This window comes from Onthophagus taurus, chromosome 8, assembly GCF_036711975.1.
Source record: "Onthophagus taurus isolate NC chromosome 8, IU_Otau_3.0, whole genome shotgun sequence".
Classification (NCBI taxonomy): domain Eukaryota; kingdom Metazoa; phylum Arthropoda; class Insecta; order Coleoptera; family Scarabaeidae; genus Onthophagus; species Onthophagus taurus.
This window is the reverse complement of record NC_091973.1, coordinates 21,051,801-21,065,178: the sequence shown is the minus strand read 5'-3', so window position 1 is coordinate 21,065,178 and position 13,378 is coordinate 21,051,801. Positions and strand designations below refer to the sequence as shown.

The 13,378-nt window shown below is 35.2% G+C and overlaps 2 protein-coding genes across 2 annotated transcripts; one reads left to right on the top strand and one right to left on the bottom strand.

Annotated features, from left to right (window-relative positions):
• The first annotated feature begins 533 nt into the window (after positions 1–533).
• Positions 534–2,951, top strand: LOC139431407 (uncharacterized). The gene has a single exon (XM_071199066.1). It carries the CDS (start codon positions 534–536, stop codon positions 2,949–2,951), a length of 2,418 nt encoding a protein of 805 aa, XP_071055167.1.
• Positions 2,952–5,524: 2,573 nt separating this feature from the next.
• Positions 5,525–8,140, bottom strand: LOC111418409 (uncharacterized). Its single transcript, XM_023050951.2, has 2 exons — positions 8,064–8,140; positions 5,525–6,191 (listed from the first exon to the last, which is right to left on the bottom strand). Exons 1-2 carry the CDS (start codon positions 8,138–8,140, stop codon positions 5,525–5,527), a joined length of 744 nt encoding a protein of 247 aa, XP_022906719.2.
• Between the last annotated feature and the right edge of the window lie 5,238 nt (positions 8,141–13,378).

Sequence of the window (13,378 nt, the reverse complement as noted above, 5' to 3'; positions counted from 1 at the left end):
TTCCCGTGCATTTAAAAGACATTCCTAAAATTGAACAATTAAATAATTTAAGTATAAATATTTATGAACTAGTTAAATCTTCCAAAGAATACGTGGTGGAAGGGCCAATTTATTTTACAAAAAATCGACGGGATACCCATATAAATTTACTTTATTTATATGAAAATGGACACGGACATTACGTTTTAATTGTAAATCTATCACGTTTGATTTCTAAACAAGTATACAACCACGGTCATTCTGTACACCTTTGCGATGGTTGTTTAACACGCTTTTCCACACAAAAGTTGTTAAACGATCATCAACTGCATGATTGTAATCATATTAAAACCATTTTACCATCGAAAAATGTGCGCTCAAGGCCAAACTTTCTAGGTTCGTATACGCCTGAAAATATTTTACAATTTAATAATTATAAAAATACTCAAAACGTTCCCTTTGTTATATATGCGGATTTTGAATCGATTTTAAAGCCGGTAGAGTTTTGCGAACCTAGTACTTCAACATCTTTTACCGAAGCGGTAGATATACACATGCCGTATAGCTTTGCTTATTATATCGTTTCAACATCCGATGTTAAATATTATAAATTCGAAACGTATACGGGCCTCGATTGTGGTAAAGTTTTTGTTTCAAAATTAATCGAGGACGTTAAATTTATTTACAACGAATATTTAAAATGTATTAAACCAATGCTACCTCTAACCGCTGAAGAGGAATTGAAATTTAATTCGGCTTCGTTATGCCATATTTGTAAGTCACCGTTTGATGGTTTTAATCAGAATAAGGTTCACGACCATTGTCATATTACCGGCAGATTTAGAGGTGCCGCACATTCAACGTGTAACCTTAATTTCAAACTCCCTAATTTCATTCCGATATTTCTTCACAATTTTAGCGGGTATGATTCACACTTATTCGTAAAGGAATTAGCTGATATCGATTCGGAGGGTGGTATCGATGTTTTACCCAACAACAAGGAAAAATACATTAGCTTTAGTAAAAACGTTTTAGTTGATCGCGTTAAAAAACAGCACAAAGATGATTTTGAAAACGTCTACATGAAAATGCGCTTTGTAGATTCATTTAGGTTCATGGCATCCTCTCTCGATTCGCTCGCCAGCAATCTTGTGGACGATGACTTTATCCACGTTAAAAAATTTTTCATACGTCACGAACAGTTTAAATTGTTAACAAGAAAGGGTATTTTTCCTTATCAGTATATTGATTCTATTGATAGATTGGGTGAAACATCATTACCCTCTAAAGATGCTTTTATGAATAAGCTGAGCTTCGATGGTATAAGTGAAGATGAATACAATCATGCGCAAACCGTTTGGCGTACATTCGGGTGTCAAAATTTACGTGAGTATTCAGATCTATATCTAAAGACCGATGTACTTTTACTTGCAGACATCTTTGAAAAGTTTCGAGAGGTTTGTTTTAGTACTTATGGGTTAGACCCTGCCCATTATTATACAGCGCCAGGTTTATCTTGGGATGCTATGCTTAAGTTCACGCAGATCAAACTCGAACTTTTAACAGATATAGATCAGGTACATTTCATTAAAAAGGGAATTCGCGGGGGCATCTCGTTTTGCGGTCATCGTCACGCTAAGGGAAATAATAAATATATGGCCGATGGTACTTTCAACACCGATTTACCTTCAAATTATTTAATGTATTGGGATGCAAATAACCTCTATGGATGGGCAATGTCTCAATATATGCCCGTTAATGAGTTTGTTTGGTTGGATGCGGCCCAAATTGGAAGTTTCGAATTTAGAAACGTATCCGATACCTCAGATTACGGGTATATATTGGACGTTGATATTGAATATCCGCGCGAATTACACGATTTGCATAACGACCTACCATTTCTAGCCGAAAATATATGCCCGCCAAACTCTAAAAGCGTAAGCGATAAAAGACTTATTCCAAATTTATTTAATAAGAAAAATTATGTAATTCATTATAGAAATTTAAACCATGCCGTCGCTCACGGTCTTATAGTTAGAAAAATTAATCGTATTTTATCTTTTAAACAATCAGCTTGGCTTAAACCTTACATCGACGTTAACACACATTTACGTCAAACTGCTAAGAATAGTTTTGAAAAGGACTTTTTTAAATTAATGAATAATGCGGTTTTCGGTAAAACTATGGAAAATGTAGATAAAAGGGTCGATGTGAGGTTAGTGACAAGTTGGGAAGATATACGTAAGAGAACGGGTAGACCAAAATTAGGGGCACGTAGTCTAATTGCTAAATTAAATTTTAAAAATATAAAAATTTTTACGGAAACATTTTCGGCTATTCAAATGGAACATCTGCATGTGGTTTACGATAAACCCTTATATGTAGGGTTTGCAGTTTTGGAAATTTCTAAATTACTTATGTACCAATTTTATTATGATTTTTTGAAACCTAAATTTGGTTCTGACATTCAATTGTGCTACATGGATACCGACAGCTTCACTGTGTCCATTACCACAGATGATGTGTATGCATTCGTAAAAGATAATTTAGAACGCTTCGATACGTCAAATTATCTTCCGGATAATGAGTTTAGCATCCCACTACAAAATAAAGCGGTATTGGGGTTGATGAAAGATGAAAATTCAGGTAGAATCATGTCAGAATTTATTGGTTTACGTTCTAAATTGTACGCTAATAGGGTCTGTTCCGGCCGTATCACTAAAAAGGCTAAAGGTGTAAAGAAGGCTGTGGTTAAACGCAAAATTACCTTTGAACATTATTTGGAATGTTTAACGTCAAAAAGAGATATTTACATGAAACAATACTTGTTCAGAAGTCAAAAGCATAGCATATATACCATGCTACAAAATAAATTGGCTCTTTCATCACGTGATTCGAAACGTTATATTAATGATGATGGGGTGAGTACATTAGCGTGGGGTCACTATCGTATCAACACTCCATTATCATAAATAGTTTATATTTTTTGATTATATAATTGTAAAAAAAGGATTTCGATGGTTGAATTGCGAATCGCGTTTAAATGTAATTTTCTATTCCCTTTATGTTGTAAGTTCAATTCGGCCACTAAGGTATTTGTTAACGTTACTCCATCGAAATCCTTTTTATTATTTAAATTTTTGATGTAAATCCATTTTAGTTGTAAGTTAAATTCTGCTGTTATTTAGTTGACTTTTAAAAAATTATGTTTAATTGTAAATTTAAATCATATGTGCCTCAGTTACCTTTTAAAAATCGAAGTGTTCACATCGTGGTCATAATGTCTTGGACTGACTTTCGGCTTAAACTGAAGCAGTGTTTAAATACCGATTTCCCAGAAGAAATTACCCAGCTCGATTTGGTACTTGTAGACATACGAGACATCGATGGTGATAAAATAAATGATTCGCAATTTGTACAATTTTGTGAATTTGAAAATAACATATGGAGGGTTTATCGCAAGGGTGATATTCTGTATGTTGGTAGTGATGAAGACTTTGAAGATCATCGAAAATTTAAAGATTTCCTAAAAGTTAACGGATACTTTCCTGATAATGAATCAGCTAAATTAATTATTGACGACCATATTAATGTTAATGATTTTGAATATATTAACGATTGTTATTACAATTATAACTATTGGCATGTGTATCGTAATGCAAATACTATATTTGTTAATTTTACCGATTGTTAAATTTTGTATATATTTAATTGTGTATAAACTTTCAAGATTGTATTTTAAAATGTTTCAATATATTTAAATTGGGTTAATTGGGAAAATTAAATTGTATTATTTAAACCATTTCCTTCTTTTATTTAAATGTATTTTTTTTTCACGTACATCATTTTTGTTAATGAAAATGCATTAAAACAATTTTATAATTTGTATTATTTTTTTACTTTCTTAATATTAATTATATATATATATATATGTATAGCATTTCATTTAGGTCAATTATTCCATTGCTCAGCATTATTGCAGCCGCGCCGCGCCGATTGTAATTTGACACTTCCGCCGGCGAGGTGCATTACACTTTACTTGGTGATGCGCCGCGCCGATTGTCGTAAGTTGACACTCCCCCCCCCGGCGAGGAAAGCATTGTATCGCGTAACTCATAATCAGTTTTACTTTAGAAATCGAACGTGTCAAACGTAAACCGCGCGGAATGTCTCGTAGTCGTCTCTGTGTTTTTCTTTTTTTCGGTCTTTGTGAGTTTAAACCAAAGAAAAAATTTATTCGAAGTTGAGTTGGATTTACCCGTCAAACGTAAACCGCGCGCAATGTCTCATAGTCGTCTCTGTGTTTTTTTTTCTTCTTTTTTTTCAGTCTTTGTGAGTTTAAACCAAAGAAAAAATTTATTCGAAGTTGAGTTGGATTTACCCTATTTATTGTTCATGGAAAACGTCTTCGTCGAGCTGCGCATGGTCGTCACCTTCCGTTGTGATGGAGTTAGAAGCGGGGGCGGCTTGCTTCTCAACGTTTTTACTTACCCGGCTCGCTAAGGGTATTATCGATCAAGAAGGTTACAAGATCAATGTATAGTGCATAATAATAATAATAATAATAATAATAATAAAGGATGTTGGTAAACCGAAGCCCGCTCATATAATTGAATTTGTAAAAAAGTACCATAACATTAAGGTTTTTATTATTTTTTTACTATTTATTATGTAATTAAAATGTTTATTAATACTTTTATTGGGTTGATTGGGGGGAAAAATTAAATTGTGTTATTATTATTTTCCGGAATATTCCCAAGCTCCTGCGCACGCGCATTCAAGAGTTGTGAGGCGCGCCATCTTTCAGAAACGCCGATTCTAGACAGGAAGTTGTCGCACCTCCGCACCTCCGTGACGTCATCCGCCCGATGTAAAAGGATAGGGAGGGGTGTCAACCAAAGGCTTGGGGGAAAAAATAGGTTGGTAACCAGACCTGGTGATTTTTAAAAAAGTAACAGTCAACCTGGTTGGTAGTGGTTTAGTTCCACTACCAACCACTAGGTGGCGCGTTACTTTTTTAAAAAAGGTAACCGTCTACCTGGTTGGTAATGGTTTAGTTCCACTACCAGCCACTAGGTGGCGCGTTACTTTTTAAAAAATTCACCAGATCTAGTTACTTTTCCAATACCAACCTATTTTTTTTTTCACCTCCGCCTTAGGTTGGTACCCTTCCCTATCCTTTTACATTGGATTGATGACGTCACGGAGGTGCGGAGGTGCAATTTCCGGTCTAGAATCGGCGTTTCTATACTACTAACAAGAAAACGGTAAAAATGCGATTAACAAAATTTTAAGTTTCTGAAGGTAGGGGACAAAGTTTTATTACAGGGCGTTGTAATAACCCTTGCGTAGTGCGAACGGTTACGACGCGCACAATACCGTCTGCGCCAGGATGACTTTGTGTTATCCGTCCAAGGGCCCATTGTAATGGAGTTTTCATTTCATCTCTGATTAATACTACGGTTCCAGCCTGTATATTTTTTATTGGGACGTTCCATTTACACCGTTGTTGCAAAGTATGCAGGTATTCATTGCTCCATCTTCTTCAGAAGTGTTGAAGCATTCCTTGCAACAGTTGCCACTCATCATTAGGAATTTCAGAGTTTAGAGGGGAAAGAGCTAAAAAATGACCAGGAGTTAGGGTTTGCAAATCGTTTGGATCGGCACTCAAAGGGCATAGAGGCCGGGAATTTAATACTGCCTCAATTTGTACCAACAAAGTATAAAGCTCTTCGTAAGTCATAACTTGTTTACCAACGACTCTGTGTAGATGGGTCTTAACAGATTTAACGCCCGCTTCGGTGAGTCCGTTGAAATGCGGCGAAGCAGGTGGATTAAAAAGCCATTGTATGCCTAGTTCACCGCCGCCATCTTGGGCAAGTTTCGTCAGTTGGTTGTAGGCTCCGACGAAGTTTGTGCCACGATCGGAAAATATAGTAGTGCAACTTCCTCGGCGTGATATGAATCGTCGCAAGGCAGCAATAAATGCATCACTGGTCAATTCGGACACCAATTCCAAATGGACAGCTTTCGTGGAGGCGCAAACGAAAATGCAGATATAAGATTTGAATGTTTTTACACCTCTATACTTGTGGGTGGTGGTAATGAATGGGCCAGCATAGTCAACACCCACCGTTGTAAATGCTCTCAACTGTTGGACACGAAATGTCGGTAAATCTGCCATCATTGGTGAATAGGACCTAGGACGGGCTCTGAAACATCTAACGCAATTAGATATTACTTTATATATTACATGTCGAGGTGAAATTATCCAAAACTGATTGGCAACAATAGAAAATAATGTTCTGTAACCAGGATGTAAACACGATTGTAATGTAGTCGCTATGGTGGAAGAGGTTATATCTTTGAGGGTAAACGCTTCAGGCCATCGAGTAAACCGATCAATAACGGTTAGTATGTAAGTACAACCAAGTGATGGGGAAAGAGGACCAATTAAATCAATATGTATATGTTCAAATCTACCTCTCGGAATGGGTATGTTCTGAGGAGGAGATTTGATATGTCTATGAACTTTCGCTTGTTGGCAATTTAGACAAGCTTTTGTCCATAATTGAATGTTTCTAGACATGTGAGGCCAAAAGAAGCGAGATTTAAGATTGTGAAGTGTTGATCGAATGCCATAATGAGTTAAATTATGAAATTTATCAAAGATTTCTTTTCTCAAATTATGTTTTTGTTAGAATCGAAGGTCGTCGACCTTCACTTAATTTTAGTTATGATGCACCTTATAAGGTTATTAAAAAATATGAAAAAACCTTTAAGATTCTTCGTAATAACTTACATGATACCATCAGCATAGATCGTTTAAAACCTGCATTCATTTTGAATGATAAGTTGCATGACAATTATGACAATGTCAATTACGTTGATACATCAGAATAACTAATTAACCAAAATTCATCACATTGTCAATTTAAAATAACCAAATTAATTTTATAAACATCAGTTGACAGTACTATACGTCAACAGACGCGTTTCTTTTTATATGCATTTCAAATGGTCTGTTGCTGAACCAATATTTATTTTCCTTTGTTGGAAATCGAAATATTGGTAATAAAAACAGCGTTTTTCAATTCAAGACTGAATGTTTCGTTACTCCTTTTCTTTTTATAGCCATTATCATTTCCTGTTGTGGGAGGGAATATATGTGGCAACCACCACAATTATAAATTAAATCATAAATGAATTCATCAAAATATAAATCATAGTAATAAGTTCTTTTTTAACAAAAATTGTAAATCCATAGAGATACAAAAAGTGTTGTTTATTATTATTAAAAAAATAAAAAAGTCAAGTCACGTTGTAACGCAAATTCGTTTTACTCTCTTTTTAAATTGTCCCACAGATGTTCCACAATTAGTTCACACAATCGATGACGACTAGGCAGTAAAATTGGGTGTTTTGCGTCATATGGGAGGTCTGAATGTTTGAGTCGTCCACCCACTCTGAGTAAGTTCTCTCTGCTAATAAAAGGTGAGAGTTTTCTAATTGGTTTGGATAATAGCTTGCCAGCTCTAATTTGCTGAAATACTTCTTCGAAATGTTCGTTCTGGACCAGACGAACGATGACATGAAGAGCATTCTGCTTTTCAAAAAGCGAAAGCGTTACATTTCTATATCTACTTGTTTTTCTGCAACTTGAAATGAAGCGCAGTACATATACAACTATATTCTCTATTTTATTTAAATTCGAGAAACGCTCGATCAAGGTAAGTATACAATTTTGAACCCTTTCAGTAATCGCAGCGGTAACGATTCGTTCTTCGGCTGACACGTCATCATCTTCGGAATCTATTGAAGCTTCGTGCGGCCAATTGGACGAGGATTCCGACAACCAAACAGGACCATCCCACCATATACTAGATTTGAAGCATTGATAAACTGAAATTGGGAAATCTTATATGAGTAATCGTACAAATAGGATTTATTTAGATGAATAATTCAATAAAAATATTTTTTCTAATTAAATAGTGTTCTATTGCACCAAATGATTAAGGGGCAATTTGACCCAACGTTCCCACTGACGTCAGCATTATTCACGTTCATTTGTTCCGCGATCTAACCTCTCCACTAAATCCGCTCGTTCCTTTAAAGTATTTGCTTTGCGTTGTTCCCAATCCCTACTTGAACTATCTTCCATTTTTGTCGTCGCAAGATAGATAATTACCATGTCCTAATTAGCAGGAGGTTGGTTTAACGTCGCGAGCGCGCGCATGTGTTTTCTGATAGTGTCAATAAACACCCGTATTGCCTGTGAGTTTTCAGGTGCTATTTTTCTGTTTCAAATAAAGCTTTTACGTGGTTTTGTACTAGTACTCGTGGATTCTTCATAGTTTGGGTTAGTTATTTCATTTTTCTCCGGGGATGACTAAGATTTGACATGCTGCTTCATTGAAGGTAAAGCATGGAAATCTTCTTGGAATGGAAAAGCACGTGTAACGACTTGAAGATTTTTTCTTCTTTGTTTCAAAGATTTGCTGCTTCTACGAATCTTAGGCTTCTCTTCAATCCGGCTCGAAGGGCCATTTTATGTTTAGCTTGTTAATTTTTATTGGCGGGTTTTACGCTGGTTCACGAAACACTTATTAATTTTGAATAAAATGTTCTTTATGCTTTAGATGCTTTGTAAACGTATAAATAATATTTTTACGACTAATTTTCCTTTATTTTAACTAAACGAATATATATTTTAATTAGACGAAGAATGATTTCAAGATACGAATGAATTAACGATTCGACTAAGTGACTGTGACAGTGAGAGAGAGTGATTTTTGCGCACGTGCCTTCTTTATAGCAAAATATAAATTTACAAAAAAAAAACTAAACGTGAATTTACACTTGAAAAATATCAAAATTATATCCTGCACACTGTAACCAAACATACATCAAATATAATTAAATAAATTAAACAAAATCAAAGTTTTCTCAACACTAGAACTAGAAAATTTAATAAATATTTCAGAAATAAAAATTAATTTTATTACTTGTGATTACTAGCTAATGTCAATTAAATAATCCATTCCCTAATCTTCTGGTACTGTTTCATTGACGCATTTACACGGTGGACAACACATTCTAGCATGAGCATAACCACCGTCTGCATAGTAATACGGACACTCTCAATGCTCTCAGAGCCAGACATGAAACATTACCTGCTGAGTCTTTCAACGAATGACTTTGAGAAGATCTTGTTGGGATAGGTTCCCATCCATTTTTTAGAAACCTTTACAATTTTATACATTTTATATCAATTGCTAAAGAAAGAAGTAAATTAGGTTTGGACACATGAATACAATAAAGCAATATAATATAAATTAATTATATTAAAACGCATTAACATCCAAAGATGTTTCACTTCCTTTTAATCAATCTTTGCCGATTCAATTAATTGTAAACGCATCCAACATCGGTGTTGGAGCAATTTTGTGTTATATTTGTGAAGATGGTATCGTGAAACCAATGCAATTTGCATTACGTACATTATATAAAATAGAATATGTTAGATCGGGTCAAAACATGGCTGATTGTTTATTTAGATTGCCAATTATTATTGTATAATAATAAAGACTAGGCGGAAGAAGAATATTTTAATAATTATATTGACATCAAAGATTTTAATATAACTGTTAAGGATATTTTGAATGCAACACAAAAAGATGAGTTGTTGTAGAATGTTATTCATTTTGTTAACACTCCAGTAGTCGCGCCTCCTGTTGCTACAAGAGTGGTCGCATGTCTTCTTTTAGATGACTTTTCAATGCATGCAAAAGTTTAAAACACTAGTTTAAAAACTCATAAAACGTATTTATATTTTAATAACATTCATTATATTTAATAAATAACGACAAAAATGGGAACCGTACAGGTTCCAAATTGCAGTAGTTAGTCCAGTAGTTACTCCACTAGCACGTCTCCGTCATCTCTTAGATGACACGCGACTAGTGGAGTGTCAAATCGGGACATTGGCCATGTTATGGTTTTCGATTAAGACATTTTAAATCTTTTGCAGACAAGAACTATAATATGAATTTTCAATTGAAAGTAATTGCTTGGTTTGGAATAATAGAATTGTTATACCTGAAAAATTACGAAAACTAGTATTAGATCAATTTCATTTTACTCATTTGGGAGTGGCAAAATTATAATTATTATTATTATTATTGGTGGCAAAACATAAATATTGAGAACTGTGTAAAAGCATGTCAAACTTGTAACTATAACAGTAGAACACTTACTAATAACAGCCTGAAATTTTTTTTGATAGAGTTCATATTGATTATTGTGGACCGTTTCGAATTAAAGTGTTCTCTATATTGGTTGGTGCACATCAAAGTGAGTGGAAGCTCATATTGCTAACTCTACTACGAGTGAAGAAACAATAAAGATATTGAGAAAAATTTTTTCTACGTTTGAATTGCCGAAGACTTTAATATCAGATAATGCACATTTTTTAAGGCAAAATGGTATTCAACATATTTGTACGCCTGCAGCCCTACATCAGTGGTGCAGAACGTAAGCAGAACGTAATGTCAACATTGTAAAAAAAACAGAATAAAAAATGATTTATGTATTTATGTAGGACGCGATAAGGTATGAGGTACTCATGAAGGTACTCAGAATTAGGGGCGTCACTGAGAGTTAGCGCATGACGAAATGCGTCACTCGTTACGAAAATTTATTCGGTTAGAGAAAAACGCGAGCTTTACGTTGCCAGAGTACCCATTCACATTTGCACAAGATTAGAGAGCAATACGGGACGATTTAACGAAAATAAAGGGCAAAATAGATGAATTCACGGGAATCGCGACGTCCTCCGAATTTAAAAGACTTGATACTTGGCTGAATTATTTGCTCGGACGTGCTAATCGGACTTTACCTAAGGACGCTGATGAGATCGAAAACGGAATTTATTTCTGAAATCGTTACTTTGTCATCGCGATTGGAGTTGAAAGCTAGAGCTTCTACACCAGTTCGAGCCGCAGTTAATATTAGTACAGTTAATTTGAATGATGATTCGAATTTTTTTGTATGAAATTAGGCATCGGACACAGGGCCCTACTAAATCAATCGGAATCTATGTATCCATGATGCAAAATCTATTTTCTCGATTAAATACCCGGATACCTGAAAGTACGCGAGTTAAAATAATGCTAAAGAATTTAACACCTACATTTCAACGACAATTATTATTGGATATGAAGGTTAAATTATTTTGCTTGTACTATATCGATGTTATTTATTTTTGTTTTCTTTTCTACATGTTTCGAGGAAACTGAGCCCTCATCATCAGGAAGAAATCCTGTTACAGTTATAAATGTTCATTATTATTATCTTAATTACGCTTTAAATTATCTAAGGTTATGTTGTTGAATTTGTTCTTAATTGGCTGAATATCTTAAAATATAATAAAACACAGTAAACTTACGTCAAATTTATGAATAAAACTTCACCATGTTCTGTTTCCGTTATTTGATATTATTATAATAATAATAATAATAATAATTCACTTTATTGCCCAACAAAGATCAATTACAGGACAATATTACAAGAAAAAGAAAATAAGAAATAACACATGCCATAAAACAAATATAATTCACATAAACACTCTTACACTATTATTGATTGTTAGTTAGTTTACACATCCTCTGCACCGGGGAGTTGGCTAAAACATTGGATCTGCAATTCCTCAAATAAAACTGATTTGTACTACGTGTTGCACGCGTAGGCACCGCGAAAATGATCCGCGACAACAACCAACCACAATCCAATTCACCTTGCACTAACTTCTGCAAAAACTTGATGCACTGGTCATCTCTTCTTACGTCTAGTGCAGAAAAACTGTGACGCCGCAGCAGGGATGCGTAATCCATTCCACGATCCGGGTATGATCCGTCCAGGCGTAGAGACAAATATTTGAGAAATCTCCTCTGAATTCTCTCCAATATAAGTCTATGACACACATAATGTGGCGACCAAATTACAGAGCCATATTCCAATTTGGACAATACAAAGGTCGAAAATAGGGTCTTGTACACACCGATATCAGAAAAAGCACGCGAGGTGCGCAAAACGAAACCAAGCATCCTCGCAGCAGAAGATGCAATATTTTCGATGTGAGGTACAAAAGACAATTTGCGGTCAAAAGTTACTCCCAGATCCTTGATTGTAGATAATTTCTCAAGAAGAACACCTTCTATATAATAAGAAGATGGAAGAGGAGACAGCTTGCGTGTAAAACTAACTGCACCGCACTTATTGGCATTAATCTTTAGCTGATAACGGTTACACCATTCCACCAAGACGTCCAAATCCGACTGAAGACTGACAACATCACGGTCCGCAAAAATAGGTCGGAATAGTTTCAGATCATCCGCATAAGCTAGTACGCTTGATGAAAATTTGTCTAGAAGGTCATTCAAGAAGATAACAAATAGTAGGGGGCCTAGATTTGAGCCCTGAGGAACACCAGACCTAGCCGTAAACTCCATAGACGCATAACCGTTGTAGTACACATAATTTATACGACCCGATAGGTAAGAGGCAAATAGTTTCATAAACTTAGGAGATAAGCCAAAAGCACTAAGTTTATACAAGAGGACGTCATGATGAATCATGTCGAATGCTTTAGAAAAATCAGTGTATACCACATCTACCTGACCGCCCCTATCCAAAGATTCACAAATTACCTCAGTAACCACCGCGAGGTTGGTAATGGTCGAACGACGCTTGATAAACCCATGCTGATATGGTGACACAAATGACTGAACCTGTGGATAAATCATCTTGTAAATAATCTGTTCAAATACCTTAGCGAAATTGGACAATAACGATATTGGTCGATAATCAGTAATGTTGGTACGTTCGCCATGCTTGAATACAGGAACAATGCGTGAGCGCTTCCAAAGTTTAGGAAACGAGCAAGTGCTTAAGGATAGGTTAATTATTAAATGAAGCGGAACTGCAAAAACTGCACAGCAATCACGAATGAAAAATGCAGGAAGATCATCATCACCAGCAGTAAATTTATTAGGTAACCTTTTTAGGAAATGAAGAACCTCTTCTTCGGTGACATCGGTAACAAATACTGGAGGATACGTAGAGTGTACATCAACCATGTTATAAGCAGAGACACCAGAATATACTCCAGAGAATTGATCTGCAAAAGCATTAACTATTTTTTCAGGATCAGTGTAGGTGGACTTATCACGCATCATTTTTCCAGGAAGTCGAGAGGTCGTTGTTTTCTGTCTTATATAATTCCAAAAGTTACGGGGATCAGAACTAAGCGATTGTTCAGCACTAATAGTAAAAGAAGTATACGCATCAGAGATTTTCTGTTTAGTCAAACATCTCAGTCTTTTATATTCCGCTGAATAGA